Source organism: Dreissena polymorpha, chromosome 1, assembly GCF_020536995.1.
Source record: "Dreissena polymorpha isolate Duluth1 chromosome 1, UMN_Dpol_1.0, whole genome shotgun sequence".
NCBI lineage: Eukaryota > Metazoa > Mollusca > Bivalvia > Myida > Dreissenidae > Dreissena > Dreissena polymorpha.
In genome coordinates, this window is record NC_068355.1 from 91,544,152 (window position 1) to 91,569,284 (window position 25,133).

Sequence of the window (25,133 nt, forward strand, 5' to 3'; positions counted from 1 at the left end):
TCGAAAGCTATTGTCCCTTCGACACGGAAAAAAATGGAAAATATTTCACTGATAAAGCCGGTTGCACTGGCTTCAAGTTCTCAGAACAACAATGAAAGGCTTACACGTCTAATGGTAAACATGAATGGTTCTTTGCGTGATGGTGCTTTGGCTGTTCAGTCCCACTGAGCTTTTATACTGCCGGACCTTATGACTACACGGGTCCAACCCAAGCTACCGTTGGAAATGCCGTCCCGTTGCGAAAGCCATGCTTCATGACGGCTTCGGGTGGAAAATCTGTGTAGGGGAGACTACGGAGAAGGGGCAGTCTGAAGGACCTTCAGTGAATGGCTACCTGCAAGCATATAGCCGACGTGTCAAACTGAGTCAGTGAGTGAACGCTGTACAGAAGAAATAGAGGATATGTGTTGGTGGAATATCGATCTTAATTCATGAGTGATCATAGAAAAAAACGATCACGAGTGAATTAAAAAAAGAAATTCCACCAAATCCAACAAATTTTATCTTTGTTTTATGCTGACAAATGATTATTTTTGTATTTTTGCCATTCCCGGCAATATAACTCCGAATTTTGTGTCCCCATGTATTTTAAAAGAAATCTCATCTGTACATTTTTCTAAACATCAATGCAGAGTAGTCTCCCTTGGTAAATTTGCCTTAAATTGGGGATCACGATGGGGAAACCAAAGATATCTAAAAAAAAAGTTCCGGTAAAACAATGAAATTTTTCACTGTTATTTTTTCACTGTTTGAAACAGTGAACTATCAGGTTTCATTCATTTATATTTTTCTATATACCATTTGAAAGCATGAAATTACAAGAGATGTGTTCGTCAGAAACAATGCCCCCTATAACGCCGCTTTGAAATAAAATTTTAATATATCCTTTGGCAGATTTAGAAATTATCTCCCTTTTAAAGCTTATTACTTCCCTTGGATTATGTTTTTTGACTTTTGACCTTGAAGGGTGACCTTCACCTTGACCTTTCACCACTAAAAATGTGCAGCTTCATGAGATACACATGCATGCCAAATATCAAGTCGCTATCTTCAATATTTCAAAAGTTATTGCCAATGTTTAAGTTTTCGGACGGACGGAAAGACAGACTAATTGACTGACTGACTGACTGACGGACATTTCAACTGCTATATGCCACCCTACCGGGGGCATAACAAGACTTATTTGTATATACAAACATGTCATTTAATATATAGAGGAGTTTGTTGTCTTTGGTGAATAGCGATTTTAATTGACGACTGAAAATATATTTTTGCTATAATCACGAGTGAATTAAAATCGAAATTCCAGTAAAGTCAACACATTTTATTTTTATTTTATGTTTACAAATGATTATTTTTGTATATTTACCATTCTGGATAATATTTCACGTTGGGCGCCCCGCTATGTTATTTCATGTTTTTTTAAAGGAAGCTAATCCGTTTTTATAAACATCAATTCAGAGTACTAGCCCTTGGTAAATTGCCTTTAATTGGGGTCACAATGGGGACACCAAAGTTATCTTAAAATAGTTACGATAAAGCCATGCAAATAATCGATAATTTTCACTATAATTTTTCACTGTTTAATACAGTGAAATATCAGTTTTAATACACTAATATTTCTTTATAAACCATCGGAAAGCATAAAATAAAGTATTATTAAGTATTGATTTAACATATTTATCACTTCATTTTTAGATGGTCGCTTTAGCGACCGTCTAATGTGCTTGATGTAAAATTCAGGTCGATACGGCCTGGGTATGATTAGCCCAATTCCCGCTTACACTACGCGCGAAGAAAGAGTTGTATAATTTATGCAAGAGGTTTGAGTTCTCCAATTATGTTTATTCACAAATGGAAACATTATATTAATATCGTGTTAAATGCAATAGTTTCGAATGGTGTTTTATAGAAAAGAATAAAAAAAACAATGATCGTATTGCACGTGTCGCGGAGGAGATTGTTTATGAATGATTAAAATAGTCCACTTTCTGCTGCGTCTGCGTGACGTAGTATTTTCGCTCATCTCGTTCATAAATCTGAGGCTGGCGATAAACAAAGGGGAGTCCGGGTGAGAATTACGCACTAGTATAAGGTTACGCTTGTTTATATTCACAGGTCTCAATTAATAACACGTTGACCACGAGTTCAACAATTATTACCGGGATACGATAGACAACATAAAAATGATTCATTATCGCTGAAACTGTTAAAAACATTTAAATATAACAAGAATATTCTCTAAAAAATGTAGTCTTGCTGTTTTGAAATAAGGTTTGGAATTTTGGTTTCTAAATAACTTAATTAAAAACAAAAGTTTAATTATAGTGTTTTTTACTTTTAGTCGCATATTTACCGCATTATAATGTGTGTTATAATAGGTAAACCGTACATTAGTAAAATTCAATCTGCCTTCGCACATAGAAGGAATGGGTCAATTAGGTGCTGCGTTTCCTTTGCTTACTTCAGTTAGAGGTAAATTCTTTACGTAAAAGCAATCACAAGGCCCCGGCTTCAGAGGAATTGCATGGTATTTGCGTTTATTGTCCTATTTGGTCACGTGGTTCTTTTTCGCGGGTGTTTTGGCATTCATGATATGAGGCTATTAATAGATGCGCCTGTCGATAAACAAAGGAAAGTTTACGGGCGATAACAACGCAATAGGTTACGCTCTCACATACAACTCAATGACGTAGTACAGGTCGTAAATTGAGAGATTTGGGAAAAAGTTGACGCTTATTTATATTCTCAATTTATAAAACGTTGAACATAAGTTCAACAATAACTTCAGCGATACGATAGACTAAAAAAAATCATAATCGCTTAACCCGAATATAACAAATAATTTATAATAATAATACGAATGACCTGTTTCATAACCTCGTTGAAGCTACTACATCGGGTATTTCTGGAAAGCGTTCTTGCTTCTCAACACATAGCGGCGATCTTTTGTATTTACGGGTGCTAGCAACGCAATAGTAGAAGCTTAGTAGAAGGGTTAGCTTGTTTATATTCACAGTTCTCAATACATTGACAGTTGGATATGAGTTCATCAATTACTCAGGCATACTATAGGCAACCTCGAAAATGCTTTATAATCGCTAAAACCGAAAACAACTAAATATATTATATTAAATATATTTATAACAATACATGTCTTTTAAAAATGTAGTCGGCGTATACGCCGACTTTGAAATAAAGTTAGCAATTTACTTTTCTAAATAATTGAATACAATTAAACAAAAGTTAAACTATTGTGTTGTGTTTTTCACTTGTAAGCTGCATATTCACCGCATGAAATGTGTGTTAGCATTGTCAAACCACACATTAGTGTGAGTAAATAAAAAATATACTACGGGAGAGCACTTCATATGTGTCCTCATATGCCTTGTTATGAGTATCTTTCTTCATTATCGAAATATATCGTATGTTTATATTTGATTTAAACGCAGTTTTCTTTCGTCACATTTAAATCACACGTCAATAGCGCCGTCATGCGAAAATGGGTCTTATGCGTTTCGGCAAGCGTTTGTTAAACCCAACATGTGCTCTTGCGCAGTCAGGCCATAGGCGACGCTGTTCGCTTTAAAATCACTCAATATGTTATGTTTCTCCTTACCAGAAGGAGGGATAGCTGAGTGGGCTATTTATATGATGGGCGCATATGGAATAAGACCCATTTTCGCATGACGAGGGTCATTACAAATCTCATTGCAAATTGTAAATCCCACATTTAAAAACAATGCTTTTTGATACAAAATTGAAATTCAAAATAGCAAACTTGTTAATAATGGCAGCCTATCGACGCATTAAGGAATGATTTCCAGACGTGCTGACCAAGTACGGCAAACATTGTGGTATGATAATTAAACGATTTTCACTTATCGTGACACTATACTATTTCGCTAATGATTGTTTTCTCATCTTGGAGGCGAAATTGAAATTCTGCGAGATGGATTGTAACGCGTAATTGTAACAGGGCCACAATTTGTGTCGTTTGAGCATACAGAGAGTAGTCCGGAATATTTTGAATTTGTATATGGTGTCAAAAATCAAAAGTTTTGTACACGGAACTTTCATTATGAATTTATATTCTTGGTTAGATAGTCATTTGATATTAGAAAAAATATTCCTTTAATATGATGGTGACTGCAAATTTTCTTTATATTAAGTTCTCATTACCATTTTCATCATACTTTCTTTGCTTTCAGAACTTTCAAAAAAGCATGCTGTTTTTATTTTGTCTTAGTTATTTCTATGAAATAATAAGGATGATAAAAAGTGCACACAAAACTCGACCCGTGCGCTATGACACACACTTTTTAAAGTTGAATGGCGTTTGTTCATTTCAAACTTGCGATTGATTTTGAAAAATGAATTGCGTGCTAAATTATGCAATAGCGAACATCTTCAGTGCCTTCAGCGCTTTGATTGAGGTATGCCGTAGAAAATAATCTTTTTAAGCAAGCATTACTCTGAAGTACACTTCACAAGATTTCCGAGAGTAGATTTCTCTAGTTGTGATAATAAATACGAAGGTAACGCTAATAAAAAATAATGCATGTAAAATATCGAAAGTTTGAGTAAAAATATTTTTCACTGATATTCTACAAAAAGCATGAGAATGAAATCTTATACATACAGTTGACCTCATTATTTCAAAGTAAGCACGGAAGTGAAAAACAATGACATAACCATTATTCGAATTAAATATTTCTGTGTAATCTTATAACGAATTAAAGCCAAGTATTAACAATTATAGAAGTGTGACTGAACTCTAATCACAAAGATAGTCCTGTAATAAAAATGTATATACATGCAACGTGTTTTTAGTATTACTGCTATTTTGTATGATAACAATTTAATTCGGTTTGAAAGTTTGTGATGATTCGTTAACGATGTGTTGTGGTTAAAGTACCTTTTTGACCCAGAGAGATATGCAAGTGAGAGTATAACTCCTGAGAGGGCTTCCCAAACTGGACAGTTTCGCGAGTATGGGGCAGACGAATATCAGCCACCTTTTCTTGATGCTAGGAGGTATCACTGAAACAGAAGAAAAACAAGGTAGAGAGACGCTCTTAACCCTTGGTCGACATATCAATTCGTCAAGGAAAAATTGGAAAATAAACAATTTTGAAAGATGGATGCACTGAAACAAAGTGTACATAACGACAGTTCAACTCTTTCCTCTCCAATTATTGACAATAATTGAACGTTGTGTGCTGATGCTCTGCCTGGTGAGTTTCCCGGGTTGTAAGAGTTCCGGACCCACGCCTCGAATGAGTCCTACCCAAATTGAAGGAGATCATGCCGTCCCGCTGCGATTACCAAGGCTATATGACTGCCGTAGGCCCCAGATTTTGGCAGGGAACCCACGATGTAATCGAAGCTCTAAGGCAGTCAGGACACCTTTGGGGAGATAGTCGGCGGGCCCAACTGAGTCATTGCATTAAATAATATTGATTATAATTTTGCAAAGCAAAAAAAAAACATGTCAAGTTATATTCAGTGATAAAGTCATCTGATTTTTAAATTGTGTTCTCTTCATTTCTCGGTGATTAAGTCATCTGATTTTTAAAATGTGTTCTCTTCATTTCTCAGTTCGACAGTATTTAAATAAATCATAAAAACACTAATTTCTTTAATGATAACTTCACAAGATTTCCAATGGTAGATTCTCGGGTTTTGAACGTTTTAACGTGAGTAAAGCAAATCAAAATCATACATGTAAAACATCGACAACCATTGACGGGCTTCTGGCCTGAGATTCTAATTTAAGACGTTTTTATGGAATTTATATACGGGAAGTAGACTATTTTTAACAGGAATAAAGAGTATATATGTAATGGTTATATTTCAATGTTTATCTTGCCAACTTTTTGTTTGAAAAAAAATGTAGGTAAAATAGATTGTGAACACGAAAATAAATAACTCATACACTTTCGTAGAAACTTAAGTTAATAACAAAGTAAATAAAACAAGAACGCTACCCCGTGTAAATTTGAGGATCTGCCAATACTCAATAACATTTTAATGATCATACTTTAAATATAACTTTGTTCTAAAATTACAATAAACAAGATGTGTTTGTGAAACACAATGTCCCCCTATATGACGTTTGAACTTGAAGGATGACCTTGACCCTTCACCACTCAAAATGTGCAGCTCCATGAGATACACATGCATTTCAAATATAAAATTGCTAGCTTCAATATTGCAGAAGTGACATTACATGAGCAATTTTGACCCATATATTTGACCTTGAAGGATGACATTGACCTTGACTTTTCACCACTCAAAATGTGCAGCTCCATGAGATACACATGCATGCCAAATATCAAGTTGCTATCTTCAATATTGCAAAAGTATTCATAAAATAAGCGATTTGGGCCACATATATTTGACCTCTGACTTTGAAGGATGACCTTGACCTTGACCTTTCACCACTCAAAATGTGCAGCTCCATGAGATACACATGCATGCCAAATATCATGTTGCTATCTTCAATATTGCAAAAGTACTCATAAAATGAGCGATTTTGGCCACATATATTTGACCTCTGACCTTGAAGGATGACCTTGACCTTGACCTTTCACAACTCAAAATGTGCAGCTCCGTGAGATACACATGCATGCCAAATATCAAGTTGCTATGTTCAATATTGAAATACTGCAAAAGTGTACATTAAATGAGCGATTTTGACCCATATATTTGACATTTGACCTTGAAGGATGACCTTGAACTTGACCTTTCACCACTCAAAATGTGCAGCTCCATGAGATACATATGCATGCCAAATATCAAGCTGCTATCTTCAATATTGCAAAAGTTATTGCAAATGTTAAAGTTGGCGCAAACCAACCAACAGACCAACAGACCAATCAACCAACAGACAGGGCAAAAACAATATGTCCCCCACTACTATAGTGGGGGACATACAAATGTACTCATGTCAAAAATGTAATGCGTGTGCGACTGTTATGGCTATTTATTATACCCCTCACTGTTGCTTTGTAGACGCAGCACTGAATTGCATATACCGATACCCATACAAATATTGTAAACACCTTCGAAAATGACGATTTTGCACTCACGTTGATGAAAGAAACAAATCACATATACACTTTAAATTATATAGCTTTGCAAATGCTTTTGTCAATAATATGTTTCAGACCACTTTGGGTTTGTGTACTGCACGTTTAAAGTGTCATCTACGATTGGGAAAAAAGCTGCTGTTCGATTCGTATTCAAAAAGGAAACACCTCACTGATAAAGCTACCTTAAATGATTTTGCTTTTTGCAGAAGGCAAATATAATTTTTTTGAATTGCTCCATAGATTGGAAGAGAAATTTCTTAAACTGGAAATGCGCCGTTTCCGGTACTGGTAAAAATCGCTAATTTAGCTTTTAGGAATAAAAGCTGCATTCTTACATCAGCCTGGGCTGATAACTATCGCTGTTTTCTAAACAAGACACTGCAGTATTATCTTCTTGAACAAATAGCATTTTGTCGCCATGCGCCAGTTCAGAAAAGGGCCACTCAAAAGTCACTAATACAACGAAAGCAAGCACGTAATTGCTTCTTAACATCAGTCATACAGGGTACTGGGGCAGCCAATCGAACAAACAAAATAACGTTATAGTTCTACAAGTCAGATAAGTCAACACACCCAAATTATTCAGTGAAGTCTTGTTGGAAGATTGGAAGAAAATCTCTATGTAGTAAAAGAGATCTGTGGATAAGCACGTCTGGACACCCGTGGAATAGCGGGATATCTTACCCTTGTGTCTGGTGGACATAATAGAGATGTATATAGAGAGAGGTCTATGTAACATAGATATGTGGAGAATTTACTAAATTTTTACACAACGATGGCATAAAAAAATAATGGAGACAACAAGAAGCATGGCAGTGTCATAAAACAAGATCCTCAATGTATAACATTTACTTAATTGAATTTAAATAATTGTTCAATTTCCACACATGTCAGCGCAATACTTTCATTCGAATTTTAGATATAGAGCAGAAACTTTTTAAGTTAAGCATTAGTAACCTTAAACCTTATCTGATTAAAACAGTAATGCAGTCCCAAGCCGTGACTACATGTAATCCGTCAATCACAACTAGAGACCGATCACCGTCCAATCAGCTGACGACGTACTTGAACGCTCATCGGGCTAGCGCCCGGTCAATGATCGCACGGACACCGGGTCATTTTGTAGCAACGGGCGGCGTTCGCATTAATTTTAAGTCACACTTAGGGCCCGGGAAGGAATCAAATTGAGATCGAAAAATCATAGGACGATCAACGCCCGGTTATCGCCCGGCGATCGCCCGATCGGATTTATTGTACGTGTATCGGCAAAAATCAAGGTATTTCTCACGGACATAAACATCGGCCACCGACCTTCTGATGACCGGAGGCCTCCACACGATGACTAAAGGAGCTAGTCATGCCGGACGGAGCTAGTCATGATACACGTACAACGAATCCGATGTCGGGCGATCGCCGGGCGATAGCCATGCGTTGATAGTTCGATAGTTTTCCAATCTCAAATCGAGTCCTTCCCGGGCCCGACTTCGATAAAATTTTAAGTGACCAGTGTATTGAGATTGGGCACACATTATATTTAACAAGATACAACACTGATGATCACCTGGTCAGTGCTAAACAGTCGTGCTAATGCATGAAAATCTCGCACACTATTTTCGCGTAAATAAGTGGGAAACATTCACTTACAGACAAGGGGGGCGGAAAATAGTATAACTTGTCTAACATAAATATATTTCAATGTGAAGTTAATACTTATATACTTTAATTTCATATTATACACATAAAGACAAACAGCCCTAACTAATCATATTAAATTAATGCCATGCACATTTTAATACTATATGATTGCCAGTTATTTGTTGTGTTGTGTTGTGTTTCTATTTTTAATGAATTTAACACCACGTGTCATACCTCTATCGCAAAAAACACGCTCTATTATGTATTCACGTAATAATCCGTAAATAAAAATTACAAACACTACTGACACGTCAAAACACATTATACTACATTAAAATGGAATATTTGTCCATACCTTCTTGACTTTTGTCTTCTGCTAAAGCGAGATTATACGATTTTGTCAAATATTTATTACTTTATATAAAATGTGTAAAAAAAAACTTAAAACATATATTTCAATATGAATTAAAATAAATAGAAGAACATGTGTCGATAAATGCGAAATAAGCCAGATATTTAATTATGAAATCGAAAATGTCTGTACAGTCGAATTCGCCAGCATGTAAATCATGCATGTACGATGTGAATCTAAATTTAGTTTTACGGTTCATTTTAAATTCCTTAAATGATAACTATTCATACGACACACGAACACTAACTAAAAAGACGAATGCTTCGGTTATTGTTGGAAAATATGTACGAAATATCTTCATCACAATCTGCTTGGGGCGCTTATTTGTCTTTCCTGCATTTTATGAAATTCGTCTTCAATGTATATTTTTTCTTGTCTATTTTGTGTTATTATAACATATTTTATCAATATATTACTATTTAACACATATAAAAAATCGTATAATCTCGCTTTAATGCGTCAAGTATAATCGTCTCTGGAATGGTGCCTTTTCGTGTTTTTCCGAAATCGTTTATGAAAAATCAAATCATGGAATGTCGAAGATTTACCCCGTATTCTCGACTGGGCTTGATTGTGCCTTATCGCTGTACAGTAACTGCATAAATATGTGATATTACAGTGGTCTGATGACAAAACAATTATCCAGATTACTCCGTTAATTAATTACAACTAATTGGACTACATTAGCAATTTACTACAAATTTTACCTTCTTGGATTGCATATTTTGTTCCTGATTTACGTAATGTCGTCTTTTGAATGGTGCTTTTTCGTGTTGCTCCTTGAATATAAAATTATATGGACCTTTTATATTGTGTCTCATTTAAATAAATGATATTACATTCGGTGTATTTTATAACGTGTTTCAGGCATAATCGTTACGAGTTACATAACGTCAGTCATGTAATAAGTATTGGTTTTTGGACTCATTCGTCGATTTACTTAAAATCTATTTGTTGCATACAATACAATACAAACTCCATTTGAATTACTCTTTATTTTAAAATAATGTCACAAAATACAATATATTATACATTTTTCGATGTCTTGCAGGTATCGACCCACTTTAATTACCTCCATTATTGGTTGTGGATACTGATATATACCCAGATTCACGTACTTTGAATGACCCATATGTTTGTAAAAATATTGCCTTTCTGATTCGGGGACTTAGAGTGCGCTGTATAAAGTAGAGATTCTGTGCCTCTGCTTTCTTGCTGTAAGTTTTTCTGGATGCAGTAATTTTGCATTTAAACACATCTTATTGATACAAGTCCACCCACCAACGTCATCATGTGAAAGTGATGTGTGCGTGAACAAGAAGTCATTTGTTTCAAGGACTTGAACTTTTTTTCCAATATCTTGGTCACACACAATGTCCAATCCGCGAACACAATCCTTTGGAATGAGAACAGGTTTAAGATGATTTTTCTTGGCTGATACCAAATGATCATCTCTGAAAAAAAATTCTTGTCACATTCAGAGAGATTAGAAACATTATCATTGTCGACCCATTCCTCCTTCGCAGACAGATAGTGTGCGATTTTCAAGCGACTGGGCTCACCACCTCGTCTTGCATTAAACAGTGTTAATCTGCTACACAGACTGTCACGAAGCAGAACAAAATCTTTTCGATAAATGAATGTGAAGTCACATGTCAGTTGCTTGATGGTTTCTTCAATGTATTGGCTAAATTGTTGAATCTCCTGTTCTTCGGCCTGTTGTTCTGGCATCCTAAGTTTTTCCTGGCGGCTATATTTTATTGCGTAATTGGCATCTGCACATAGTCTGGCCTGGTTGAGTTTAAAAACATGATGGAAGCTTTTGTATAAACTGACCATGGCTTTGTCTTCATTTATTGCGTACTGGTCAAACATTTTTCCTGAGCAGTATGGATAAGAAATTTCAATGACATGTTCAACCCGTATTTCAGCTGCTTGTTTTCTTTTGTTAGTGCTTCAATGGAGCTTTCAAGGAAATCGAAGTGTTTTACAAGAAACATGTCTTCTATGTTGTGACTGGTGGGCACGAATTCTTTGAACGCTATATACAATCTTGCCAGCGAGCGCATGTCAGACATCACTGACTTCTTAACTTCCATATCCTTTCCAACTTTACCCTTCTGTTCTTGGTAAAGGCTTGCGTCGATTTACAGAAAGGACAGGGTCGCTTTGGTTTTTTTATACTTTTTTTTTCTGAAAAACATCAAACAAACAAACCATCTATAAAATAAAATTAAAATTCATTGAAATATTAACAATCGCGCATACAAAACTCTTTAGAGTCTACATGTGTGATCGAAGATAAGTAAGTTACCTTTTAAAACTAGTAAGTGAAAACATATGGCGACATTTATATACCAATAAGCTTAAAGCCTCTATAACGGAAATTTCGTTAAATATTTCGTAATATAAAGTTTACACATAAACTAGCAGTGTTCCTTATAGCAATAGCCATAATTTCAACACTAGATGTGGTCTTGTAACATAAATTTAGCACGATACAAAATGCTCTTTTTTGTTTGTTTGTGGTACAATATATTCAACACATGTTCAAGTCCCGTTTTAGTATTATGGGAATATCAATGCAGGCAATGAAAATGGAATATATTGTACCACACAAACATAAAAAAGAGCATTTATATCTTGTCGAATCTATGTAACCAGTGCAAGATTACTTTTAGCTTTATAGGGGCTTTTACCTTGTTCTAACATGACTTGCATGCACTATACATTTCGAAACATCTCGATGTAGGTTTTTGTTATATATTTGTGTGTGTGTTTACTCCGTATCGCATAAAACAATTTTTATTTTTTGCTTTTGTGAATGGTCAATCATTGTGGTTTTTATATTTGTAGTGATAGAAAATGTATTTTCAGTCATTCAACGAACTCAACAAATATCCTGTATATATATATATTAAGCGTGAGTAATGAAAAATCAGTTTTGTTTATTATTCATGAATGTGTATTATGTTTATTTTATCATCATCTGTAAAACGTAAGTTAGTATGGATTTTTGTATAATCCCACTTTCACAGCGAATTCGGTTGATTAAAGCCCCGTTTATTAAATATCTTCTATACTCAACGGCAGGAAATGACGTTAATATTTCGACGAAATGACGTCATAAATCCAGCGAAATTATCCAGTCAAACTCATTTTTTTTAAACAAAAAGGTTTACAAAATAAAAAGTGGGATAAATAGAATAATAGATTAGTGTTGATTATAGATCAGGTTTATCATGCTCGGCACAAAAACGAAAAAGCACGAGCCTCGCATGATAGACCTGATCTATAATCAACACTAACCTATTATTCTCTATATAAAACATTCAAGTCAAGTTTCGCCCATGAACTTTGGTTGCACACATTCGCAGTGCAACACAATGTTTATACACCGCCCTTTGTTCACAACCATAAGATCGCGTGTTTCCTTATTAGACAAGACGTTTGCCAAAATTTAAGTCAATGTCTCATAATACAGCCGCGCTAAATGAATAGTGCATGTCAAAAAGCAAGAAACACGGTCTCTACTCATATTCACATTAAACTTAAAAAGTTTGTTAAATAATTGAATCAGACAAAAAGCAGTTATTGTTCTGTTATTGGCTACCTGATCACTTGTGATTTAATTGTATCGAATCTACATTAAAGATCGTGGATTATTCGAAACATTACAGTAATAAAATATAGATTATATAAATATATAAATAATATGTATATATATATATATATATATATATATATAAATATATATATATATATATATATATATACTTTCATAGCCGCGTTAATCGAAAATGGATGTATCTTAAACCCAACATTTGCAGTAAGTTGCGCAGTCTGGTCAGAGGCGATGCTGTTCGCTATCAAAAATTCAATGTGTTATGGTTTCATTATGTATCCCCTGACCAGACTGAGAGATGCGCAGGCTGAGTGGGCTATATATATATATATATATATATATGATGGGCGCATATGGAATAAGACCCATTTTCGCATGACGAGGGTCATTGAAAAACTAATTGCGAATTGTAAATGGCACATTTTAGCACAATGTCTTTCGATAAAAATTGAATTCAAAATAGCAAACTTGTAAATAAGGGCAGCCTATCCAGGTGTTCAGGACCGATTTCCAGACGTGCTGACCGAGTACGGCAAACATTGTGGTTGGATAATTGAACGATTTTCCTCTTATCGTGACCATATACTATTTGGGAAATGTCAGTTTTTTTCATCTTAAAAGCAAAATTGTGTTAATCGATAGTCAATTATATATTCTCCGGGCGATTTAGTGAACGAGTACTGACCCTGAAATTCTTCGAGATGGATTTTAACCCGTAATTGTAATTGGGCCACAATTTGTGTCGTTTGAACATACAGAGAGTAGTCCGGAATTCCTTACACTGATCAGTGCTACATCCTTTGCGCTGAGCACAGACACAGTGATGTCGCCAAAGTTCAGATGTTTTATCTCGAATTAGCCTATGAAATATTCGAAAAAATTCATGTGTGTCTGCTGGCGTTGTGTAAAAGTCATTTAAGGTGAAAAGCTGGGTAAAACAGCTATGCCGAAAAAAGCGCATTAGTGCTCTATACCTATGTTTAGGTCAGAGTTGTTGACACCGTGTGAACAGCTCGAGTAACAAGTAATGCATAAACAACAAAGTACTGGTCAACAGGGCTGTCTTTATGACTACCTAATTCGTGAGTAAAAAGTATTTCTCGCAGATTTATTTTTCATTTGTTTTCATCAATTATCTTATTGTGTATTTTGAATTTGTATATGGTGTCAAAAATCAAAAGTTGTGTACAGGGAATTTTCATCATGAAATTATATTCTTAGAGAGATAGCTATTCGATATTCCAACAATATTTATTTAACATGATGGTGATTGCAAATATTCTTTATATTCAGTTCTCATTACCATTTCATCATACTTTCTATGCTTTCAGAACGTCCAAAAACGGCCATGTTGTTGTTATTTTGTCTAAGTTATCTCTTTTAAATAAATAGGATGATAAAAAGTGCACACAAATCTCGACCCGTGCGTTATGACACACTCTTTATAAATTTGAATAGCGTGTGTTCAATTCAAACATGCGTTATTTTTGTAAAATGATTTGCGTCTTAATTAAGGAATAGTGAACAACATCAATGCCTTCAGCGCTTTGATTTATTAAGCGATAGGTAGTTTATACATAAAAGCACCTCCAAATGTTGTTAATAAAGATTTTTTATTTATACATAAGAACCAAGTGGTGTTATTTCTAATTGTAATTTATTTTTTTGATATTTTTGTTTATGAATTATAATGTTATTTTTGAAAAGTTGACTTACTAGTATTAGTTATTGGCGAATGGTAGCATTCAATTAAGTTTACGTGCCTACAATTCATTGATCGGGATTGAGTGTTAAAAATTGCTTAAAACAATGCGGTAAGGTAAAAAAGTAAACCAATTTCTGTAAAAACAACACTTTCACTTGTATTTATGTTTGTCAATAGTTTAAGGCCGGCTCTCCAAGAAAACAAAAGCTATAAAACCATTGGCCTAAAATCGAACCGCGCGCATTTTTGTACGGCGAGAAGTACACATATTTTCTGATGACAACATGTTAGGTTAAATAAGGGTCATATATAAACCTACCAGATGGGCGTACACGTCAAACATTAAGGTGAAATTTAGATTTTGTTGTTCTTCACAATCCTGTCGAACAAAATCAAATGTCGAGGCCAATATCAAATATCCGGCAACGATATTTCCTTACCTCACTCGCTCACTTGCTATTTTTATGATTAAAACTTACATTGTTTCATTTAATTTGAAACGAATCGTTTTGTACGAGTGTAAAAGGTGACTGACTTAGTTTTCAACAGGTTTACTTACTGGTGAAAATTTGCTATGGTTGGCGAGTATGTGTCGTACTGTACAACGACAAAAGTACCCTTACGAAAGCTCAATAATAACGACATGAGAACTTCTGATAGTGCTTCACATCAGATACGTAGCATATAGGAACGAAATGTTGCACGTGTAAAATGAAAATGTTACCAGTATTACAAGTATAGTTCTAAACATTAGATGAAGTGTAATGGTTAACAAAACTGAATCCAATGCGTTCAATACAACAATTCCATGCAATTTGTACCCTACAGCTGTGCTCGAAGCGAAAAAAAAACTATGTATATATTTTACGAAGAAAATCAATAAACTAAAACATAAAATAAAGCAATAATTTGTCTTTATAGTTTAGTCAATAATCGGAAATTTTAATTGGTTATAAACGAAGCGTGATGTACTCATTCTTTGAGTATATAGCTTAACTACACGTTGTGAACAACTATACATCGGCGACCATGGAACAATTATTATTGTCTCCTTGTCCCCCAACGAATATATAATAAATAAGTATATAATAAATAAATAAAACAAAATTTATTCAATAACACATCAAACGCATACTAAATAAAAACAACTACAGTGCACTTACTATATTATGTATTATCCATAAACTGTAAAATCTAAAAGCTTCGATTCACTGAAATTCCATTTAAATTTCTTCTGTCCAACTATTGTCGGTTCTCTTAAGTCAAGATGACGTTATGTTGGGTAATACTGTAAATACCGAAAACCAGTGGTCTAGCGGTCGAAGTCGGATGAAGATGCATACTATAAACCGCACCTTGAACAAACAAATTAACCCATATCTGACCCTGTGTTGACCCGACACGATATTTCACGGCCAATCTATACATAGAGCGGCTGACATTGTTAAGGCCAACGGAGAGCAGATCATTGGAAACATGGCTGTTCTTACAAAAACTGACATTTAGTAGTTAAGATATCAATAAACATATGAACTGATGTGTGGCTGGGCTTACTGAGATTGAGGATGGTTTAAAGTGATAGTATGCGCATTTTTCACTGTTGAGTTGAGCTGTAAAGAATTAACAGGTCAAAAGAGTTAGTTACAATGTGGTAACTACGGTGGCATAGAGGTGACATTCACTACTCTTTTTTTAAATTGCCATCCTCTTTTTCCTTTCTCGTGGCCTCGACTTAGAATCTCGAGGCCACGACTAACTAACTCGTGACCACGAGTTAGCTATGTTGTGGTCTCGAGATAGAAAAGAAGATGAGTGCAAAACTAAATAAAAGAGGAGATCAATTAAAAAAAGAGCGGTGTAGTAAATAAAGGAATGGTGCATTAAACAAAAGAGGAGAACATTTTAGCTATCTCGAGATACCGACTTAGCTAACTCGTGGCCACGAGTTAGTCACCCAATCAAATTTTGCGTAACATGTAAAACATGCGTAACATGTGTAAATATTGTGTACGCATATATATAGATGGCCTAAGCAGCCTTAACTGTGATGATTACTTTCCTTTGTACAAAGATCACCATATGGAACAATTTGATTGGCTGACTAACTCGTGGCCAAGGCATAGCTAACTCGTGCCCTCGAGTTACTAAGTCGGGCCACGAGATAGAAAAAGAGGAGTGCAATTACAAAAATGAGGAGTGAATGCCACCTCTATGCCACCGTATCTGCAACTCATCTTGATACCAGTTGTTTATAAAAAATATATATTATATTGGATATTTTACATGACTGTACAGTCCTCTAAGCCGAACGGAACTGTCTTTTTATTAAGATAGGAGTTAGTGTTGTTGTGTCGTATGAACGAATCTGCACTAAAAGCAAATTTAGATTCAAATCGTACATGCATGATAAGTTGTCAAACGAAAGTACGGCTGATATTCAAATGCATTTTTTCTCTTTCCGTGACTTTGTTTTATGTCGATGCTGCATTAACAAATATAAGTGTTTATGAAGTAAAAACGCCAAAAAATAAACAACGGTTGCGAAAGACACCTATATACATAGCATATACTGTTAGATGCGCATACAATCACTTTAATTTAGACATAATTATAAATACGTCATTGGAAACAAGTGCTACAGATAAGAACGTTATTGAACCTTCGACCACTGATAAGTTGGACATTCTTTCAAACTTTATGTTTTTTCTAAATCGCGTCAACAGGAACCCGTATTTCTCAGCTCCACTCAATATTTTGCTAAAGCAGTTGATCGCCGTGTTACGAAAACCCAACATGTAAAGCAACCAACCGCACTCTCGCACTGCTAACCTTCAGAGGATCTCAGAGGTTCAACGGCCGGCAATGCCCCATGACTGAACCCGGCGATCATATAGCACTGTGTACACTAGATGACGACGAGTCAATTAACTTTTATCACACATGCTCGAGTGGCGCTCGGGCAAATGTTGTATTTAGAACAAAGCTTTGCGCGTAGGATTACTTTTTGTATTCTGTATCGACAATGTTTACGCACCAGCAAAACAGGTAAACATGAGAAAAGCATCTCTCCAATACACTACATAACCAGTGGTTTACAACTGTTGAATGGGGTTAAGAGATATTATTAACAATTGGTCATGCTTATCAACAACGGTAATAAATAATCACTTAACACCACATAATCACACATGCATCAAGAATTTACCATCTGCAGGTCATTTTGTAAAAGCTGTCGAAAAGCATCATGTATGAAAGCCAAATACTTAATTAAAAAACCTAACTTTCTCTGTTAATAATAGACTGATTAGAGTAACCTTATGCCTTGAACATTTATTAGTAACCTCACAGATCTGGGTGCAATATTTGTCAATTGAAATACATGTAGTAATGACATAGAACTGTCATTTTTGTTTATAATTGTAATATAATTTATCGATATTTGTAGTTGTATTATAGCTAACATATATTACTAGATTCTACTTGTTGTGTAAATGTTTGTCCTTACTAAATGCAACTAGTCGCCTCTGTCTACTATTTAAACACATATTTTCATGCATGTTTTAAGTGGGATTTCATTCAAGTTTGTTTCCAGGAAAATAAATAAATGCATGAAGAGGTGGTACTAATTCATATAAAGGAAAATAAGGTATATTTCATTAAACACTATTCCACAAGTAAAAAATATACATGTAAATATGTTTAAAAGCTGATGGTGCAAATAGAATGTATATTGTGCCATAGGCTTGGAACTAATAGTAGTGTACTATATTTAGTCCATGGGGTATCTCGCGCTATAATGAGTGTATAGAAACATTAAGATTGATCACCACCAAATCGTTACTACTAGTTTGATGTAAGAATTTTTTTTTGTATTTAAACTATCTTACAAACTATGTCTGCATAATTCAAGTTTTTTGTGATGCTAGAATACCGGGACTTATAACTATAAATCTCATCAGCAGTAACATAACCGATGATATCATATATTACTAGTTTTTGTTGAACCATAAGTACTTAAATTTCCTTTATCGCTATGCATTTGGAAATAGAGTTTCAATTTTTATGATGATCATTATTTGCTGTGAAATTTTCCAACTGCAATAAAACATATTTGGTCTTTAGTTGGTAGAATAATATCCATTGATTTGAAATTCACGGTTCGAATAACCATAGGAAGTTATTTTGTCTTACTTTGTAAAGTGTAATTGTACATACATTTTGAATTGTAAATCTTTGTGGTCACTGACTGGAAAGAAGATGGTAATGGGAAAGTATGAAAAACATTTCCTGCCGTGGAAAATCGATTGTTGCGTGTGTGATTTCGTATAATAAAAGAAAAAAAGTTATTTGCACATTAATTATTTTCTTATTTTTTTATATTTTGAGAATATTTAATATAAATAACATACACATACACATTAATTGTAGAAAAGCACTGTAAGTGGAATGGATAACATCTGTATATTGACACTGGAACCAAAACAGGGGCTTCAGTAAAAAAACTTGAATTATTATCAAAGTTTAAATTGTACATTAAAACATATAAACACATGAGCAAATAAAAGTACAAATCCTGAAGCTTTACAATTAGGAACACAACAATAAAGCACCATAATTACAGAGGAATGTATACAAATCAGTGATAAACTGATATGTACAGCTCGCTGAGAAAATCTCTGTTTACCTGTTTCCATTCACTGACGTTATCTTGTCGATACAGTGTATAAGATAAAAGTCGCTGATTCCACATGTATCAATCTTCTTCTTTAAATGTGTTGTATAAATGAAGATGGAATAGACATGCATACATGAAGAAGGGACCCGCATTAATCCGGAGGATGTTAATTAATCCACAATATTGTTTGTCCTGGAATTATTGTCCAAAGATATTGCATGGGTTAATGCATCCGTGTACATAATTCACCTCTTACAATTATTTTGTCAATTCAAAATTTGATTGACGCTTGTTATATATATTCGTATATTCTTTCTATGTTTATTATTGATGTACTGTACATGTCATATTGTATCACTGTTCTATCACTTAAGGTATGAATTACGTTATTGTACATATATTCCTGTCGATTGTTTCTTAATCGATTTAAAACTCCAATATTTTCAAAAAATGTCATGACTTCTCATATTTAAATTTTACCTGACAGGTCATAGTTACACGTCCAGGCACAACATGTCCCAAACACTCATACACAAAAAATGTTCCGGCCACTCGTAGAAAATTTTCTTCCAAAACTCGCAGACAAACCTTATCCCGACCACTCGTAGACTAAACACGTCCCGAACACTTATTGACTAAACACGTCCGACAACTCATAGACAAAACATATCCCGACAACTTATAGACAAAAGATAAACCGACAACTCGCAGACAAAACAATTCGACATCCTTAGACAAAACATGTCCCGAACACTCATAGACACAACACGTCCCGAGAACTCATGGACCAAAGATGCCCCGACAACTCGTAGACAAAACACGTCCCGACCACTCATAGACAAACATGTCCCGACAACTCATAGACAAAACATGTCCCGACAACTCGTAGACAAAACACGCCCCGACCAATCATAGACAAAAGATGCCCCGACAACTCGTAGACAAAACACGCCCCAACCACTCGTAGACAAAACACGTTCCGACAACTAATAGACAAAACACGTCACGACAACCCATAGACAAAACACGTCCCAACAACTCATGGACAAAACTCGTCCCGACAACTCATAGACAAAACACGTCACGACAACTCATAGGCAAAACATGTCCCGACAACTCATGGACAAAACTCGTCCAGACAACTCATAGACAAAACACGTCCCGAACACTCATAGACAAAACATGTCCCGACAATTCATAGACAAAACATGTCCCGACATCTCATAGACAAAACACGTCTCGCCCACTCATAGACAAAACACGTCCAGACAACTCATAGACAAAACACGCCCCGACCACTCACAGACAAAACATGTTCCGACAACTCATAGCGAAAACACGTCCCGACAACTCATAGACAAAAAAATGTCCCGAACACTCTTAGACAAAATACGTCTCGACAACTCATAGACAAAACACGCCCCGACCACTCATAGACAAAACATGTCCCGACCGCTCATAGACAAAACACGTCCCGACAACTCATAGACAGAACATGTCCCGAACACTCATAGACAAAAGATGACCCGAAAAGTTATTGACAAAACACGTCCCGACCACGCACAGAAAAATTCCACTGCCATATATTCAACCAATGCGAAAGACGCAAAAATCTTGTCGGACACGAGGTCCGATAACTTTTAAAATTTGTCGGACCTCGCCAGATTTTATCGGACCTCGTTTTTCGTCCGTGCCGAGACAAGTATGTTTCGCCGTTTTATTAAAAGTTGTTAAATTTTAAATGCCGCTCACTTTCCAGCCATATCATGATATCAGTAAGAAAGTGATTAGCGTTTATTTTGTATTAATATTAGTTTCATATCTCGACTTGACTCGCTACGAATTTTATTCGCGGGAGCTGTAATTTTGTGATCCAGCTAAGAAATTCCGTAGCAAGTAAAGTCGATATATAGAGCGAATATTAGTACGAATTAAACGCTAATCACTTTCTTGCTGATATGGCTGAGAAGTGAGCGGCATACACAAATTACAAAAAGTAATAAAGGGTATAACACGGCAAAAATTGCTTGTCTCGGCACGGACGTCGCCATCTTGACTTCCTTTGACTTATACTGTTCACACAAGATAAAAATATAAAATAAGACTTCCATCTCTTTTTATTTCCCTCCGCTCTTTGCTCAATACTAACCTGACTCTGTCTTTTATCGCCAGGCTTAGCCCCGTCAAAATAACGTAGAAGTGAAAATGACATCCTAAGAATGAGTGTGACAGTAGGCCTAACAGTACACACTTAACAGCTTGAGGTGTTTTGTTTAACAACTTTAATCAAAAATGAAGCGATTACAAATTTACAAAAAATAAAGGTACTACAAGAACGTTTAACAATATGAAAACGGAATCACCTGATCAAAAAGTTATCCACGTTTTCGCGATCGTTGACACAGCCACTTCTACTTCTTCATCAAATCTTGACACGGGACAGGCAACGGTCGTGTGGTTCCCCGCTTTCTATTTACGATCATCACAATGCTCGAAACCAGTAAAATTTAATTCAACCATGATGTCATTGATGCGTCGCCTACGTCACGAAACAATGTGCAATATTTAACTGGTTCTAAGAATCGCGCTTGGAGTTTGTTACGTCACCAGCAAAGACAGCCAGTTCGACTGGTTGGAAAATTGATTTTAAAGTTAAATAATCTATCGAAGTAAAATAAACATGAATTAGACCTTTTTTTAATATTCCTAGTTTCGTGTTCATTTTTAATCAAAGTTTTACATATTGTTTTTTTTTTTTTTCTTGTCGGACACGAGGTCCGACAATTTGGGAAATATTATCGGACCTCGTCGAATTTTATCGGATTTGTCCGAGGTCCGATGTCTTTCGCATTGGTTGATATATTGTTTAAAGGGTTGCTTTTCTCAACTGTTATTTTTAGTTGTTCGCTTGCGAACAACTAAGGTTAATACTATGCCGCATCCATGAAAAAAAATATTTGTATAATTTATGCCAGAGGTTTGAGTTTTTCAACTACATTCATTCACAAATGGAAACATAATGTGAATATCGATTTAAATGGAATATTTTTGAACGGAGCGTATATAGAAAAGAATCAATAAACAATGTTAGAAACATACTTGTCGCGGAAGAGAATGTTTATGAATGATTACAATAGTCCACTATCTGCTGCGTCTTAATCACGTGGTATTTTTTCTCAGCACAGGTCAGTCATAATCTGAGGCTATTAATAGATGCCGGGAAATAAAACTACTGCTTATCAAAGAGTCCAATACACTATCACGCGTCTGTTACGTAACCTCGTTGATAGTGCTTGCTACTACAGCGGGGTTAAATTTGATATGTCTGTGATACGTTCTTTTGTTCACAACAGGTAGCGGCGACATCTCATGTATTATCAATTGCACGGGTGATAACAACGCAATAGTATAAGGTTAAGCTTGTTAATATTCACAGCTTTCAATTTCTAAAACGTTGAACATAAGTTGCGAAAATGCTTACTTTGAAATAAAGTTTGAAATTTACGTTTCGTAATAAATAAATTGAAAACAAAACTTACACTATTGAGAGTGTTGTTTTTTTACCTTGTTTGTCGCATATTCACCGCATGAAATTTGTGGTATTATAGTCAAACACATATAAGTGTTAGTAGATACAAACTATTCTACAGGAGTTCACATCATATGTGTCCTCATATGGCTTATAATGAGTTTATTTCTCCACCATCGAAATATATCGTATGTTCATATTTAACAAGAAGTTTTTCTTTCAAAACATTTAAATCACACATTAATAGCCGCGTCATCCGAAAATGGGTCTTATGGCCTTTCGGCAAGCGTAGCTTAAGCCCAGCCTGTGCATTTGCGTAGTCTGGTCAGCAGTGATGCTGTCCGGTATAAATCACTCAATGTTTTATGGTCTCGTTATGTATCTGCTGACCAGACTGAGAGATGCGCAGGCTGGTTGGGCTATAGCTATGATGGGCGCATATGGCATAAGACACATTTTCGCATGACGTGGGTCTTTTTAAATCTCATTTCGAGTTGTAAATGGCACATTTTAGCACAATGCATCTCGATATAAAATTGAATTCAAACTAGGGCTGTTTGTGAAACACGCATGTCCCCCAAATGGGCTGTCAGTTGTAGTGGCTTCAGGTTACTGTGACCTTGAACTTAGACCTAGAGTCCTGAAAATCAATAGGGGTCATCTGTCGGTCATGACCAATGTCCCCATCAACTTTCCTGATCCTAACCCTAAGCATTCGTGAGTTATCATCCGGAAACCATTTTACTGTTTCAAGTCACTGTGACCTTGACCTTTGACCTAGAGTACTGAAAATCAAAAGGGGTCATCTGTCAGTCATGACCAATGTACCTATGAACTTTCCTGATCCTAGGCTTAAGCGTTCTTGAGTTATAATCCGGAAACCATTTTACTGATTCGAGTCACTGTGACCTTGACCTTTCACCTAGTGACCTGAAAATTAATAGGGGTCATTTGCCAGTCATGATCAATGTACCTATGAAGATTAATGATCCTAGGCGAAAGCGTTCTTGAGTTATCATCCGGAAACCATTATACTGTTTTGAGTCACTGTGACCTTGACCTTTGACCTAGTGACCTGAAAATCAATAGGGGTCATCTGCCAGTCATGATCAATGTACCTATGAAGTTTCATGATCCTAGGCGTAAGCGTTCTAGAGTTATCATCCGGAAACCATTTTACTGTTTCGAGGCACTGTGACCTTGACCTTTGACCCAGTGACCTGAAAATCAATAGGGGTAATTTGCCAGTCATGATCAATGTACCTATGAAGTTTCATGATCATAGGCCTATGCGTTCTTGAGTTATCATCCGGATACCATTTGGTGGACGGACCGACCGACGGACCGACCGACGGACCGACATGTGCAAAACAATATACCCCCTATTCTTCAAAGGGGGACATAAAAAGTAAATACAGCAAACTGGCAAAAAAGGGTAGCCTATTCAGGTGTTCAGGAACGATTTCCAGACGTGCTGACCGAGTACGGCAAACATTTGTGGTTAGATAATTAAATGATTTTCTCTAAACCTGACATTCTACTATTTCGGAAGTTTTTTTGTTTCTCATCTTGACAGCAAAACTGTGTTTGTCGATAGTCAATTATGTCTTCCCCTGACGATTTAGTTACCGAGTACACACCCTTAAATTATGCGAGATGGATGTTCGCGAGATGGATGTTAACGCGTAATTGTAACTGGGTCTTAATTTGTGACTAGGTGTTGTTTGAACATGCAGAGAGTAGTCCGGAATTCCGTACATTGAACAGTGTTACATCCTTTACGTTGTGCACAGCCACTATGATGCAGCCAAATTTCAGAAGATTTCTCTCGAATCAGCCTATAAATATGCGAATGTATTTATTCGTGCCTGATGGCGTTATGAAGAGATCATTTTATGTGAAAAGCTGTGTAAAACAGCTATGCCGAAAACGCGCACGAGTGTTCTATACCCATGTTAAGAAGAGACTGGTTGACACCTTGCGAATTACGAGGGTAACAGGTAATGCATCAACAAAAAAGTAAGGGTAAACAGCGCTGTCTTTATGACTACCTTATTCGTGAGTAAAACACTACTGCTCACAGATTTATTGATTTATTATGTATTTTCATCAATTATCTTATTGTATATTTTGAATTGTTTATGTTGTCAAAAAGATGAGTTAAGGGAATTTCCAACATGAACGTATATTGTTAGTGTGATAGGTATTCGATATTCCAACACTATTCATTTAATATGATGGTGATTAAAAATTTTATTTTATATTAACTGGTTCTCATTATACCATTTTCATCATATGTTTAATGCGTTCAGAACGTCAAAAAAGAGACAATGTTTTTGTTATTTTGTCTAAGTTATCTCTATAACATAAATATGAGGATGAACATCTTGATCTGTGCGTAAAGACACACTCTTTATAAATTTTAATGGGTTGTGTTCATTTCAAACTTGCGATT

General features: G+C 35.6%; 1 protein-coding gene across 1 annotated transcript in view; it reads right to left on the minus strand.

Annotated features, from left to right (window-relative positions):
* Positions 1-290: 290 nt before the first annotated feature.
* Positions 291-25,133, minus strand: part of LOC127836659 (uncharacterized) — a 59,554-nt gene continuing 34,711 nt past the window's right edge. Inside the window, exon 8 of the mRNA XM_052363379.1 lies at positions 291-334. Within this exon, the coding sequence (XP_052219339.1) occupies positions 291-334 (44 nt within the window). The remainder of the gene's footprint in view (positions 335-25,133) is intronic.